The 16690-nt window shown below is 36.5% G+C and overlaps 1 protein-coding gene across 2 annotated transcripts in view; it reads left to right on the top strand.

The window, feature by feature from the left end:
- Window positions 1–16690, top strand: part of TBC1D32 (TBC1 domain family member 32) — a 235283-nt gene that overhangs the window by 52803 nt on the left and 165790 nt on the right. For both annotated transcript variants that reach the window (XM_063097734.1, XM_063097733.1), the window contains exons 10-12: window positions 514–573; window positions 4472–4562; window positions 14750–14890. In XM_063097734.1, coding sequence (XP_062953804.1) covers window positions 514–573; window positions 4472–4562; window positions 14750–14890 — 292 coding nt within the window. The remainder of the gene's footprint in view (window positions 1–513; window positions 574–4471; window positions 4563–14749; window positions 14891–16690) is intronic.

Below are 16690 nucleotides of genomic sequence, written 5' to 3'. Positions count from 1 at the left end.
TACTGTGTTGACTAGCCGACCTTGCAGCAGTGGAAGCTGTGATGGTAGCTGTTGTGGACCACCTCCTTGGAAGTGGTGTAGGGCCTCCTGGTTGCAGTGGGTGAGTGGCACGGGGACCTGCCTTGTTTGTGGGCAGTTGGCAGGCTTCCTGAGGCTTTTCCCCTGCCTGTGTGTCCCTGGTCATGGCAGGCAGGTGGCACCCTGTGTCCTGTTTCGTTGCCTGGCAGTGGGCAGGCTTCCTGGGGGCTTTTTCTCTGCCTGTGCATCCCTGGTTGTCGAGCCATGAGTTTTTTGATATCATTTACATTCTATGATGTTATGCTGCTAATCCAGTGTACATAGAAAAACCTATTTGGCATTGACTATAATAATTTAAACCTAAATTATTATAATAAAATCACATAACCTTTTATTTGATTTATGATGTTGTTATTGGAAATAATGTAGGAAAAATAAATTTTTAATGGCATAGCTTGAATATTAAATTAAATACCATTTCCCCCTTAATTTTAGCATGCATATTATAGCAGAACTGCAGTGCTGAGACTTCTTGAAAAGAAATATAAGGCTCTGGTAAGTCGGTACTCTGTTTTTATGTTGAGAAATAATATCACAAAAAAGGTATATGATGTTATAACTTGAATATGCAAAGTTGAATGATGATAATTGATATTGGATAATGAAGCAATTCCTCTTTTATGTGTCCTTTTTAAACTACCATCCTCTAAACATAAAAGGATAAAAGTGGAGACCTAAGATGCAGTCAGGATAACAATTAGGAGATCTACAAGTACATATTAAATTAGGTTGCTATAAGTAACAAACTAGTTTGAAAGAAGCCATGTATTTAAGTATTGGCATGTAATTTGATTCATATTAGGTGTTAACGAGGGAATTACTTCAATAAAATATACCCATGGTTTTGCATGAAAGTGCATGAAAAAGTTCACGATGATAAATGGTTTTGTGTTTGTAAAAATTGGTTTGAGTATTATCAAATATAGACTAATACTCTTAATATATTGCCAAAATTATTTACATTTATTACTATTAGTAAAACAACGTATAAGGGAACTGAAAGGAATGGAAAAACATCATCAAGTCTAATAATAAACAAACATGATTAAACATGGAATTTATGAAAATATTTAAAAAATTATACAATATAACTTTGGGTCAGTGAGTATAGTTTATATAGTTAGGCAGAACCTTGAATTTAGAAGTCAGGTGAAGAGAAGATTCCTGAAATTATGAATTTTGGGGCAAGTACAGTAGAGCATAGAATGAAAGAAGGAGAACAATAATTGTGTTGTGTTTGAGAATCAAGAGAGTTGAGCAGCAGAAAAAGAGAGGGCTATTGATTAATAGGATTGAAATTTATTTGTAGAGGTTAAAGGTGCTTAAACATTTTTACAGAAATTGAGTGGAAATAAAGTCTTTCTGCATCTTACTTCTCTCCCATCCTCATTTTAAATGGAAGTTTTTTGTTGCCATATAAGATAGACTGATCTTGTGAGAATAAAGGGAAAAAACAAAGAACAGGATGACCAAAGAGCAAATAGTCAGCTTCTTAAAGTGACAACTCAAAACACTGTCTCTGAAATCTCAAAGACTCTAGTTTGTTTCCACTCACAACTTTAGAAACCCACCCTCCTTGCACTCATCTCCACCCAGCTTTATCCTCACCAGCCACTTGCACTCCCTTCTGTTCCTTCTACTCCTTTCTCTACCTTCTTAAAAGTGCTAGCCTTTATCTGAGAAAGGTATAAAAAGCACATGGAAAGGAACAACCTCAGGACAGGAACAATTGCATGATATCCCTTTAATTTGCAGGAGCAGAAAGCAGATCTATAGTAGGTGAATTTAAACACTAAAGAGCCAAGTTGAGGGTGTAATGATTTTCCTAACCCTCAGGAAAACAGATATTTTCTGTAAAATTCAGGATTGTATTTGATACGTATTGCCCTATACTATCAAATATATACTGGCCATTTCATTTAATTGTTATTTCCTAAGACAGAAAAAAAAAAATTAAATCTAGTATGGTAGGGAAAACCCAGAAAAAGGTTTTACAAAAGGAAGAATTTAAATAAACCTAGCTGTCAAGTCATTTTTTAAAATAACTTTCAGAGAGCAAGAAAAATGACACCACATAAAGCCATTTCAGAAGCCATTTCTTTAAGGGTAGACTGGACAGAGATTCAAACTGTAAAAAGTGAAATGTTTACATTGATAACCAGAATGTTTTTTAACTAGTTAATGACTTTGCAATGCTCTGGAACTAAAGAGTCTCTTAACTTCCTCAGATATCTCTATAAAAAATTGATAGCACATAAAAAAATAATTTGATGCCTTGATACTAATTACTGAAAATATCATAAATATGAGAGAATAAAATTGCTTAGTCAAATGCAATAGCCACTGTGTTAGTCCGTTTCTGTTGCTTATGACAAAAATAACTGAACTGGATGATTTATAAGAAAATGAAGTTTATTGCTTACAGTTCTGATTGAAAGTCCAAGGAACACATCTGGTGGTGGTGAAAGTGACCCAGGAATCTCACATTGCAAGATGGCAGAGCAGAGAGAGCAGAGACTAACCTCCTCATTTACTCTCTTTTTAAAGCCCTCAGAACCACACCCATGACCACAATTTTTAATCCATTCACTATGGCCTGGTCCCACAGTCTAATCACTGCCCCAGGGCCCCAACTTTGAATTACCATGATAGGATTTCCCACTCCCAACAGTGATAGTGGGGGCCAAGTTTCTAATACATAAAATTTGGGAGACACAATGCAAGCTTCAGTGAGTTTGGTGGGGGCATTCAATTCACTATAGCCACTAATAACATGACTATTTAAATTTAAATTAATTAAAATTAAAGATTCAGTTCTCAGCCTGTCATTGTAGTGAAAACTGTGGGCAGGTGTAACATAATGGTAAGTATTAGTGTATCTAAACATATCTAAACACAGAAAAGGTATAGTAAAAATATAGTATTATAATCTTATGGGACTACTGTTGTATACATCGTTTATCGTGACTGAAATGTCGTTATGCAGCGTGTGACTATACAAGCTTCCAGGAGTCTTTTTCTCACTGGAATCATCTAGGACATGTTTAATTTCTCTAGCATCGAATTGTGAAAACCTGTGTGAAATGTTTTCTAACAGGGGAGCTTATTAGAGATTCAGTGCCTCGTTTTTTTTTTTTTTTTTTTTTTAATTGGGGGATGAGCACATAGGCACCCTCTGCCTAGCACATATCAGGATCCCAGGCTCCCAGAAGTAAAGCAGATTTTCAGCCTAAACTACATTGTTCGTACAAACAGTTTAGGTATAGTGAAGCCCCTCTTATCAGCTCCTGGAATGGTAGAAACCCTCTTCTATTAGTCTGTTTCTGTTGCTTACAAAAGAATACCTGAAACTGAGTAAAGAAATGGAATTCGTCTTTTACAGTTTGAAGGTTTGAAAGTCCAAGGTCCAGGGAGCACATCTGGTGAGGGCCTTCTGCAGGTTCCCATGGTGACCAATGTGTCACATGATGAGAATGTGCTGAGCAAGAAAACTAACCTTCTCACTTGCTCTCCTTTTAAAGCTATCAGAACCATGCCTGTTAATCCATGAATGGATCAATCCATTTATGAGGGCACAGTCCTCACTATCTAATCATTTCCTAAAGGCCCACCTTTCAAATACCATGATTGGATTTCCCACCGTCTTAATACTGTTACAGTGGGAGTCACGTTTCCAATATATGAACTTCTGAGGGACACATTTAACCCATAGTACCTCCTAAAATTCAAGTTCCCAAATTCTGTCAAAGTCCAACCTTGTAAGCAGGCCTTTCTAAATATAGAAGTCCTGCCATGTTAACTCTCTTTTCTGCCTATGACTGAGGGAAGAGTTCAAAATCTCTGCTTGTGGAGAATGTGAGAAGTTGAAACAGAGACTCATAGGAGAATCACTGGGCATAGTAGGGGTTGGAGATCATTTTTTATGGTGATTTTGTTCTTTGCATTATGAGACTTTTTCCTTTATCAGTTTTCAGCAATTCTGATATTTGAGGTGGAAATGAAATCTTGATCCAGTTGATATTTTGCTGGCTGGGTAGAAAGAAAAGACCCCAAGGCAAGGGTACTGGGCAAGAGAATTTTTAAACTCATGGGCACAAAGTTTTTGCATCTTTCACTATAAAATGTCAGTATGTTTTTATTTTTGTTCATTGACACTGAACGTTGTAACATATTATATTTGTTGGTTCACAAATATGTTAACAGTGTTCCCCAAAATGATGGCATAGTTAAAGTGTAATTGGGGAGACCGAGTTTCAATGGCAAAGGTACTATTCTAAATATTTTCCTTAAGTATTTCCTGGAAGCATTTTTTCAGCCTTGACTAATTTCTTTTAATCTTTGGACTTGTAGGCTATAAATTTCTGGAATTAATATATTGTTATTATCTTATCAGATAACTACAGCAGTTCAGCAGTGTGTTCAGTACTTTGAATTGTGTGAGACCATGAAAGCTGATGAAATTTCAGGACATTCAAAGCATTATAGTAAGTGTTATTTTCTTTATTACATAACTTTTAAAAATGATAAATTTTATTAATAAAAATAGGTTAGTAATAACATTTTTTTTAGTTGTTGGTAGCATGATAAATTAGATCACTTTTCCTAATGATATAAAATATTTTTTACAAATTTAAAAGATACACTGTAATTAAGACTTTTTTAACAGACCTACATCTGTAATTAATGTCCAGTCGTACTGTCTCTAATTATACAAATTCTTCAATTCATACTAGGGTATATGTCCTAATCTGTTATACTGAAATAATATATACAATACATTCTTTCCCCTCTGCTAGTTTATCAGTCATCGAATCAGGAACTTATACACTTTAGTGGGAGGAAAATTTCCATAAAATGTTGTTTTTATTATTGGACACCCCATGCCACTCTGTGATTCCTCTCTGCTTAAAATATCTTAGATGCTTCATCATCTGGCCCTAATTTCTCTATTCTTGCTCATTTCTCTTTCAGAGTTTACTGCCTGAAGTATCCCAACTTTAGATCAGTTAAATTGACCATCCTCTCTGGCACTCAGGAAATTGAGCAGAGAGAATTTTGTTGTTGTTGTTGTACTTGTGATTATGGTTTATTACAATGAAAGGATATAAATTAAAGTCAACAGAGGAAAAAGGCATATGGGATGATATCCAGGAGTAGCCAGGTGTAAGCTTCCAGTTGTCCTCTTGCTGTGGAGTTGCACGAGGATGCACTTAATCCTCCCATCAATGTGTGATAATATGTATAAAGCATTGCCAACTGAGAAAGCTCACTGAAGCCAAACCAAGGCAGGCATTAGACTTTGCCTGCTGTCTCTCATATCTTGAGGTTCCTAGGCCTACCAGGGAGTGACAACTTTTTACTCACTTGCTGTAAGGTTGAGAACCCTTAAAGCCAGGCATTTTATACACATTTTCAAATGTGACATTCTAGTCAAAGCCTTGGTAATATAACCAGTGTTTTAGTTGTATCCTGTTAAAGAAAACAGATTTTTATTGAACTTAGATAAATAACCATATTGCCATAAAAATAAGAATACTCACAAATAGTTTGCAAATTATGGAGGGATCAGGTAGACAGGAAAAGTAAATGTTTTGATTTTTAGTTTACTTAAGTATGCTTTACAAAATTGCTGTAAGCTATAGATAACTTTTAATAAAAAGTATTCTTAAATCTGGAAAAAAAAATTAAAAGAACCAGCAATGTTTCAAAATAAAGAAGCCATAAAAATCCATAATTCTTCTTCATCAGATCATTCAGTCTCATGTAACTAATTCTTTTTCTGATCTTGGTTAGCAGTTTCACAAACCTTTCAATTTCTTCACTAAAATGTAAGAAATGTAGTCAGTGGTGTAAATTGAAAGATATTATGTTTCTCTACTTGTCAGAGTTCTTGTTGTTTTTTTCCATAAAATTCCTTGAAGACACAACACATTAGGCTTATAATTACTTGAAAATTGCTTTCAGAAAGAGTATCAGAGTAAAGCAATTAACTGTGGATGTCAAGACTTAAAATGGCCATGGTTGAAGATCTGATGAGACTTTTCCAACTGACAAAATTTGGTTATTTCTATGGCCTATAACAATGTAAAATAACCAGAATTATGAGTGATCGCATTTATACCAGACATATCTGATTTCAAGGAACTTTATATGGCTTTGGATCACATTGATAATATCCATATAACTCAAAGAAGGCCAAACATCACTTCTTTTTCTGACAGTCCTTCCCATATAATTTAACCTATCAGAGAAGCCCAGTTGGCTTTTAATATCCTCTTTTATAGACCCTTTGAAAAGTTCCAGGGTGCTTTGGAATATCTCAAATGTCTTAGTTTGAGGTCAAAAAGACTTAATTTTTAGGATTTGATTTTGGGAAGTTTGTCAGATAACAAGCGTTTAAAACAGTTAATTAAATAGGATCATAAATCATTATGAAATAAAACTAAAGTGACAAAAGATTTCAGAGGCACAAAACACAAGAAATTGTTTTGATAAAACACAGAATCTGTTTCTAGGTCAGTTACCTAAAAGGTAAAGAAAAACCTTTCACAATTTTCTATTAAGGTCACATTAATGCTCCACGAAAATCCTGTTGTTTCAACACAGAGGACCAAACTCTAGCCTTGCATCAGTATGCCTTTGATGTTAATTAATTAAAACTTATGAATAGTTCCCTTCTAATTTTAACAACTTGATCACACATAATAAAACATTTTTTTTCATGAGATTTACTTTCTACAAACCTTCAACAAGTTGCATAAACCTTCAGTTTTTGATCCTGTGCTTCCTCTTTTTTAAAAATCGGCATTCTACCTTAGGAAAAAAAAAAAAATATCATTTTGGCCCCACAAAGTTATAAAAATACATCCTTATACTTAAAACTTTTTCTTTGCATCTCTTGTTTTTTTGGCTCCTTTCTTCCTTGTTTTGTTGGGAAAATTTGAAATTAATTCTTTCAGTAGCTTACCTTGCTTTTTTTTTTTTTTCCTTCCCACCTGTTGTATTTATTTATTTATTTATTTTTAATTTTTATTTTGTCGATATACATTGTGGCTGATTATTGCTCCCCATCACCAAAACCTCCCTCCCTTCTCCCTCCCCCCCTTCCCCCCAACAATGTCCTTTCTGTTTGCTTGTTGTATCAACTTCAAGTAATTGTGGTTGTTATATCTCCTCCCCCCACCCCCCCGGTTTTCTGTGTGTGTGTGTGTGTGTGTGTGTGTGTGTGAATTTATATATTAATTTTTAGCTCCCACCAATAAGTGAGAACATGTGGTATTTCTCTTTCTGTGCCTGACTTGTTTCACTTAATATAATTCTCTCAAGGTCCATCCATGTTGTTGCTAATGGCAGTATTTCATTCGTTTTTATAGCTGAGTAGTATTCCATTGTGTAGATGTACCACATTTTCCGTATCCACTCATCTGATGATGGACATTTGGGCTGGTTCCAACTCTTGGCTATTGTAAAGAGTGCTGCGATGAACATTGGGGAACAGGTATACCTTCGACTTGATGATTTCCATTCCTCTGGGTATATTCCCAACAGTGGGATAGCTGGGTCGTATGGTAGATCTATCTGCGATTGTTTGAGGAACCTCCATACCATTTTCCATAGAGGCTGCACTCTTTTGCAGTCCCACCAACAACGTATGAGAGTTCCTTTTTCTCCGCAACCTCGCCAGCATTTATCGTTCAGAGTCTTTTGGATTTTAGCCATCCTAACTGGGGTTAGATGGTATCTCAGTGTGGTTTTGATTTGCATTTCCCGGATGCTGAGTGATGTTGAGCATTTTTTCATATGTCTGTTGGCCATTTGTATATCTTTCTTAGAGAAATGCCTACTTAGCTCTTTTGCCCATTTTTTAATTGGGTTGCTTGTTTTCTTCTTGTAAAGTTGTTTGAGTTCCTTATATATTCTGGATATTAATCCTTTGTCAGATGTATATTTTGCAAATATTTTCTCCCACTCTGTTGGTTGTCTTTTAACTCTGTTAATTGTTTCTTTTGCTGTGCAGAAGCTTTTTATTTTGATATAATCCCATTTGTTTATTTTTCCTTTGGTTGCCCATGCTTTTCGGGTCGTATTCATGAAGTCTGTGCCCAGTCCTATTTCCTGAAGTGTTTCTCCTATGTTTTCTTTAAGAAGTTTTATTGTTTCAGGGTGTATATTTAAATCCTTAATCCATTTTGAGTTGATTTTAGTATACGGCGAGAGGTATGGATCTAGTTTCATTCTCCTGCATATGGATATCCAGTTATCCCAGCACCATTTGCTGAAGAGGCAGTCCCTTCCTCAGTGAATAGGCTTGGTGCCTTTGTCAAAGATCAGATGGAAGTAAATGTGTGGGTTGATTTCTGGATTCTCTATTCTATTCCATTGGTCAGTGTGTCTGTTTTTATGCCAGTACCATACTGTTTTGGTTATTATAGCTTTGTAGTATAGCTTAAAGTCAGGTAGTGTTATGCCTCCAGCTTTATTTTTTTTGCTCAGCTTGCCTTGCTTTTGAAATAGTATCTGCTTATTGCATCAGTCTTGCTGTTAATCAACTGCTTGCATTCCTCGCTTCTGTAACCATGCTTGCATATCGCCTTAGCTGCTGCCTTGACCACATGAATTCTGAGAAAACAAAACTTACAGCTCCCTTCGCCATATGAGTGCTTAGAAACTGAAGCCTAAAACCTGGAAGAGTTTGTCTATATAAACGGTGTAACACTTGAGCTCGGGGTTCAGATTTTGGAGCACTAGGTCATCTGGGCCTGCCAATGTAATGAAATACCTGACTCTAACCCTCTGAGTGCCAATTGCTTCTCTGTTGAGTCTGTCCCACAACAGTTTCTGTTTTCTTCCTAAATTTGTATTTTGAAACAGTCTTTAAATAACCTCTGATTCAGATAAAATTGTTCCTTTTTAGCAAAAATATATCCTCATGTCTTTTTACAATTTCTCACCAAAAACACAACTTACTTTCCTTGTACACTTTGCATACAGAATTGTTTCCCTTTTTTTAGTAGTTTTAATTACATATATTAATTGGAATGTTTAACCTTCAGTAACCTTAAATTTGTGAAAACCTGGTTTGTAATCCATTTTGAACTGTTTGCCACATATTACATTTTATGAATCTATATTTCATAATTTCTAGAAACATGTACTTCCTCATAGAACAATTTTTTTCATATTTACTAACAGACCCAGATATATATCTTTTCTTGTTCATATAAAAGCAAGATGTCAATGTACATAAACTTTAAACTTATGCTTAATAATTAATGTTTTAGTATTTTAACTTATTTAGAAATGCTTCAGACATTTTATGAGTATCTATTTATTACTTAATTTTATTTTAAAGTACCAAGTACCAAAAAGATTTTTGAAACTATGAAAAGTTTATACATAAATGTTTATGCCCAATTTACTTATTTTGAACACCTATACTTGAACTGTTCATGAAAATTCTATGAGATACTAAACAAAACTAGCCATTATCTCAAGTTATATCTCTGTCAACCGTTTTTACAGCATGCGGATGTTAGGTAGTTGCCACCTAAGCAAGAACCCTAAAGTGAAATACGTGGGTGTTTTGGTGATTAGAAGAAACAGCTGTTCTCATTAACTCAAAAATATTTAGTCTTATTTACCTAATATTTAATCAAGTGACATGAACTAAAAAGATTTTTTTTTGGTAAAATATTGTTTTAAGCAGTTAACTTTTTAAAAAAGACAATTAATTAGAGCTCTTTCATATATTTTGGTACAAAAATACCACATACACGTAACACATGTTTACATACAGACATACAGATAGACCAGATCTCATAGCTTTCATTAAAATTCTTCATTTGTCAATTTTCAAATAGTTTCTCTTCCCCTTTTGACTATTAATCTTCTGATTATCTATTACACTGCCCCAGACAGTTGCTAGCCTGGCAACTCTTAAATTTGTACTTCCGTAGGGATGACTCCCAGATGAAACAAGGTAGACAACATACAGAATTTAGATCTAAGTAGTATATTTACATAAAGAAAGGGGAAGGTAAAGGCCCAAATTAGACAACAAGGCTAAGAAAAGCAATTTAAACAAAGATGAGGTTTTAAAAATATTTTATCTAGCTTTCTTTTTGCCTTTGGATGGGATAGTAACTAAGGGAAAAGGTTGGTAAATTTCGTTTTCTCATCAATTTGTCCATTAGCTTTTCATTTGGTCTTCTGTATACAGCCTCTTAAAAAGGTAATAAAAATTTTTGAAATCTTTTTAGAAACTTCCAGGTGAGCCTCATTTGGGTTCCCTTATTTTTAAATGCACTTTAGCCTTTCCACAGTCCAGAACCACTCCAAAATCAGCCAGAAGAAAGAGACACTTATAATAATGCCTTGAGAGCAGGCAACAATCGGTCTAGCTGCAAATAGGTTACAACCCATATTTCTGTCTGGCCATATTCTTGGGGCTCCCAACTGAAAGAAATCACATTAAGGGGCAGGTAACGGGATAATGTAATTTTACAAAGGAAATATATTCTGGTTTTAGGGCATGAATGAGGAGGGGGTAAGTGAGTGGTGGCGTTGCAATAGCTGGCAGTAATGTTAGTGGTGTTTGTAAGGCAGAGAGTGTGGGCAGCATTGAGACAGGAGGATAAACATGGGAAGGATGCGAAGGGTTAGGGAGCCAAAAGAATTTAAAGGGTACATTGCCACAATGAAATTGCTAAGAAGCATCCTACTGATAGGAGGTAAAGGAGTGCCAGAAGAAATCTTCCTACAATGTTACACTCTTTTGGGGCAGCACTGGCCAATCCTGTAGCAAGTACTAGAGCAAGTAGTAAAATAAAGGTTAGGGACATGGAGTGACATATACTCATCCTGCCCCACGATTGCAAAATCCTCAGGCTTGGGCCACACTGGAGGTGGCAGGACGAGACCAATCTTGGAGCAGCTTTTGTATGAATGACTCACAGCAGCGGGCTTGCAAGAGTGAAAGGATTTGGGGCCACATAATGGGGTGGGGGGAAATGTGTGGAAAGGGATGGAGAAAGACATCTAAAGCCTTTACAGAATTATGTTGTATAAAAGGCTGAGATAAGTTTGGGAGAGGAAGAGCTGGGGCTGTGAGGAGAGCAGTTTTTAATGCTGGAAAGGAAAATGGGCCACATACCAGCTCCTGACTAATGCTATCTGGTGTTCACATACTCCAAAGCTGGCTGCCTCTAGGGTCAAGCCACCTGGGAACTGCTTCAAATGCAATCAGTCAGGCCACTGGGCACAGGCCTGTCCTAACCCCAGGACCTCTCCCGGGCCCTGTCCTCACTGCAAACAGCCAAATCATTGGGGGGTTGATGGTCCCACTCGCCAGAGAGGGAGTGGCCCAGTCCCCAACCCACAGCATTTGGCTTCACGGCCATTCTTACTGGAACTTCTTGGATTTGCCCGAGAGAAAGACTGACGATGCCTAGGGCCCAAGGCCCCCACGGAGATCACCACATGTGAGCCCAGGGTAACTCCTAGCAGGTAAGCTGATCTCTTTTGTCATCGATACAGGGGCCACTTACTCTACCCTTCCTGAATATGCAGGACCAACAACCCCGTCCTCTATCACAATAGTAGGGGTCACAGGATCAGAATACCGCCCATGGATCACTCAACCCCTTTCCTGCACCCTACATCACACCCAATTCACACACAAATTTTTAATAATGCCTCAATGCCCAACCCCCTTACTGGAATGGGACATTCTTTCCAAACTCAAGGCTGCTCTTACCCCAAATACTTTAACTCCAACTACAATACTCCTGCTACAGGCCGCCCCAGACCTGGCCCCTAAGACCTCTACCCTCCCCTATCCCCCAAACAAAGTTAATCCTATGGTATGGGACACCTCTTCACCCTCCATCAAAAATGCTTTCTTTTCCATCCCCTTACACCCCACCTGTCAAAACTTGTTTGCCTTCACTTGGACTGACCCTAATACATGTCGTTCCCAACATCTCACCTGGACAGTACTACCTCAGGGGTTTCAGGATGGCCCCCACTTTTCAGCCAGGCCTTAGTTCAGGACTTATCTGAGTTTCCTCCAACCTCTAGTACTTTAATATCCCACAAAGCCCATTCATTTTCATTTCCAGCAATTAAAAACTGCTCTCCACTTTGAGGGCAGCCCCAGCTGCTGCTCTCCACTTTGAGTGCAGCCCGGCAGATTTCTTTTCTTTAATAAAGCTTGATCAGTACCCGACATTTCGGCTCGCTTTCTTTCACCAACCTTTTGGCTGACTGCTTGCACATGTAGGCCTGATAAATCACATGCCCCCAGCTTATGAAAAGTCAAGTTCGCAGAACAAAGAATGAGACAAACAGGAAAGCAATAGAGTTCATGGAAGGAAAGTACAGTGTTATTCACCTGGAACGTTGTACATAATGGCCATTGTAATTCTGAATTATCTTTAGTAAGATTTTGCAACTTTTATAAATAATTTGTAGCATTTGGGGCCGTAATTCTTATACATGAAAAAGGGAGGCAAACCAGAAGGCAGACCTTTAATAATTAGGATCTCATTTTTATATTGGATCTTGGTTCTCATAGCTGAGGTTGCTTTGGCTCTGAGATTTCCTTGACCACCTTATCCAAGGATTTTCCGGTTTCTTTCTGACCCAGCCAGACACTTGAGGTGCCTCCTTACCTAAGAGTGCAAGAAAAAAAAGAACCCACGTACCTGTGAATTCTGAAAGCCAGAGTTCACACCCCCTGCAGTAATAACCACTCACTGCAACTGCTGTCAGTTACCTTTAAAACTGCATCCCTTTTTGCCAGTGACTCATCAGCCACAAACTCAAAGTCATGTGCCTTGCCACAACACAAACTAAGTCTTTGTACTCCGTGGTCAAATGCTTTCTCACAGTACAAACTAACCCTTGGTATTTCATGGTCAAATTTTCTCTTACAGCACAGTGTAACCCTGGGTACTCCAAAAGCCAAAGAGATCAGGAAACTAAAATGCAAAGAGAGCAGAGCTCAGATCTGAGAGAGTCTTACAGCTCTCTGGGCTCAATGAGGAAGACAGTGGTCCTCCAAAAAGAGGGGTTAGCAGTGCTTTTTCTGCATTCCTCAGGGTCATCAGCAGTCTCCTTCAGATTCCTTCATGGTCGCCAAATCTGTCAAAGACAAAATTATAACAAATTTAGATTTCATTTGGCTTTATTGCAATTCTAGAATCAGGCAACACTTTATTCCATAAAATAGAATTCATTTTTCAACCATATAAATGAGGCTTCTATTTCTACTGCTCCATGACCTTTCCATTATCAGCTTCCACTCTTTCTTGTCCTCATTTACAGCATTTGCCTTCATTGATCCTTTCCCTCTTTTCATGGTACTATTTTTTTCTTGCATTTCTTCATTCTCATCTAATACGTTTCTCTCTTCTTATGTTTGTACTCACAAAGATTTTGCCCTTTGCTCTTTTCTCACCTTAGTCTACCAGCTCTCTTGGGAAAGCCCATTTACTTTCATGGTTTCAAATATTAAGTGTTGACTTTGAAGTATTTAAGTCCACACGCCTTTCTTGAATTTTAGACCCAGGTACTCATATCTTACTTAGTGTCTCCATCTCGATGTTACGTGGAACTTCAAAATTAAAACATCAGGGATTAAAATCACTACTTCTCTTTTTAGACCTGTTTTTTTCTTCTTTAGAATTACGTAAATAGAAGAAAAAATTTACCCTGTACACAGTTATTTGGGTTTGCTACTTGAGTTTTTCTATCTTCTCTCATTCTTTCACTGTCCATGTATAATTCCAGCTAAGGCATATTTATTTTATTTCCTTAAAAAATTATTTTTATCTGTCTCCCCATATCCATTATTTTTTCTAATACTTTCATTTATAATTTTCTTAATGGCTCTTCTTATTTCAAACATTGACCTTTCATTTTTTACATTGCTGTAGGATTCAGTTTTCCACAATGCATATTTGGTTGTTACTTTCCTGCTTAAAACTCTTTAATATTTTCCTAGTTGCCTCTCTAATAAAGTCTAAATTTTTTCTGTGGCTCAGTCCTCTGTGATCTGCCTCCACTACCCTCTTATTTCTTCCACTTGTCCTCTCCATGCTCTGGTCATACCAGACTATTTGCTGTACTCTGAATTGGGAGCCCAGTGTCATGATTCTTCATGGTTTTTGACATCAGTGAATAATTTAGGATCTTGTAGGTACTCAATAGACCTTGAATGTATGGGTGAATGAAGATTATATATTGGAAGATGTCTAAATTTTAGAGATTGTAATTTCATTTGCAAACATGATTGTAAATGTGATCTTTTTTAATGGTATTGTCTTTTAATTGGTACAATTAAACAGTACCTAACATTTTCTATTGACTTTACCCCTCCGTTAACTTAATTTTGATTTACCTCTTTGGTGACAGATGATAACTCTGGCAATCTTATGGTATTTATTTTAGAATGAACACTGTATGCATATTGTATTTTTCTGAGGTTTGCCAAATTTTATGATGACTACTTTTCCCCAGAGATTTAGTGGAGGATAATAAATAATTTAAAAAATTATGCAGACAGTGTCTCCATTACAGGCTGCAACCTCGTTTAATGTTCAGAAGAGAATGAAGACAGGTACTGTAATGTATAATGTTATTAAAACAAATGTTTTTATTTTCTTTTAAGGGAACAGACAGAAAACTTTCTACTACTCAGGACAAGAATTACAATATATTTATTTTATTCACTCAGTGTGCCTTGTAGGAAGATTATTGATTTATACACAAGGCAGAAAACTATTTCCTATAAAGCTGAAGAATAGAAAAGGTAAGTGCAATTCAGAGGAATGGATATGTTAAGAAATGGTAAAGTTTATATGCTATGGATTATTCAAACTTGGCAATTTGGCATGGTCTGTTCTAGATTACTTAGCTACATATCTTTTAGTTTACTGATGGCTTATGTACCTTGAAGTATTTTTTTCTTTTAGTTTTCAGTATAAACTTCTTCCTCAATGTACAGTTTTTTCTATTCTCCCAGCCTTTAATGCTTTTATTTTTCTCTGCCTTTCAAAATCCTAGACATACTTGAGGATCCAGATCTGAATTCAGAAATAGAAGATCTGGTTATGTTCTTGCTCCCCTGTAAACTAACTGTGATCTTTTGGGCAAATTACTTAACCTTTGTTGTTTAATTTTCTTTATCTGTAAAAATGGAGTAAGGATATCAGTGATGCTGGACTCATAGAATTTTTGTGATCACAGAGTGAGGTTTGAGAATACTGTTTTATAAACTGCAAAGCCTTGTACCATTTGATATATTACCATATTATTTTTACCTTAAATCTCATTTAATTTTTCCCCATTAAACTTCAGCACATGCTGTTAGTTATCAATCCTGCTTCCCTTAAAACTTTAAGTCTATAGTAAGAATGTAATATAGAGTAGGGATCAACAAACTTTTTCTGTAAAGCACCAAACAGTAAGTTTTTCAGGCTTTATGGGCCACATACTGTCTCTGTTGTATTTTCTGTGTGCGTGTGTGTGTGTGTGTGTGTGTGTGTGTGTGTGTGTGTGTGTGTGTGTGTGTGTGTGTGTACATGTGCAGAGAAGATTTTACATAGCAGGCTTGAGACTGCTATCCTTATAAAGGCTTGCTTGCAAGTTTGGTTTTTGGCTGGCATCTGGAACTTGGATTTCCTGTTATTTGCAGAATTGATAAGAGTACCTAAACTGTTTGTACACTGAGTACTGTGCCTAAACTGTTTGTGCAAATAATGTGATTTATGCTGAATATATGCTTTCCTTCTGGGAGTTTAGAATATTGGTATGTGCTAGGCAGAAGGTTCTTACGTGCTCAATCCCCAGTAAAAATCTTGGGCACTGAGTCTCTAATGAGCTTCCTCGTAGACAACGTTTCTCAAACTATTACAACTCCTTGCTGGAAAAATTAAGCGTATTCTCCATTGGGAGAGGACACTTAAAAGCTTGCACCTGGTTTGCTGTAGACTTCACCCTATGTACCTTTTCTCTTTGATTTTGCTTTGTACCTCTTTCTTGTAATAAATTGTAGTTGTGAGTACAACTGTAGGTTGAATGCTGTGAGTCCTCCTAGTGAACCATTAAATCTGGGCAAATTGAGGACCTCTGACAAATTTAAAAAATGTAAATTTCTTAGCTTGTGAGCCTTAAGATATCAGTTCATAATGACTATAGTTTGCTGACTCCTGTTAAGAGGACTCTGTTTTATACTGTTTTGAATACTCTTTTTGTACTGTTTCCTAGTTGTTTTATTTGCCTAAATCCTTTTTCTCAGTTGCTCGTGAGCTCCTTGAGAAAAGACGCAGGTACTTCTGTCATAATCCCCATGGTAGTGCCACATAATTCTAGGCATAATGGGAACTTAGAGAATTAACTTTCGATAAAAGACTGCCATTTTATATGATATTGTTGAACTTTACAAAAATGGAAAGACTTGTGATGTTATTTATTGCAGGTATTCAACTTAAGTTTATATGTCAGACAACAATGTATTTAGCATTTTATACTGACTTTTAACATCTACATTTTGGCTTACCACATATCATAGGTCATCTCAAAACTGAGTTCTAAGAGGTTTATCTTACTA

Source organism: Cynocephalus volans, chromosome 5 (genome assembly GCF_027409185.1).
Source record: "Cynocephalus volans isolate mCynVol1 chromosome 5, mCynVol1.pri, whole genome shotgun sequence".
NCBI classification, from domain to species: Eukaryota; Metazoa; Chordata; class Mammalia; order Dermoptera; family Cynocephalidae; genus Cynocephalus; species Cynocephalus volans.
The sequence above is the reverse complement of the archived record's forward strand: the minus strand, read 5'-3'. Positions and strand labels throughout refer to the sequence as shown.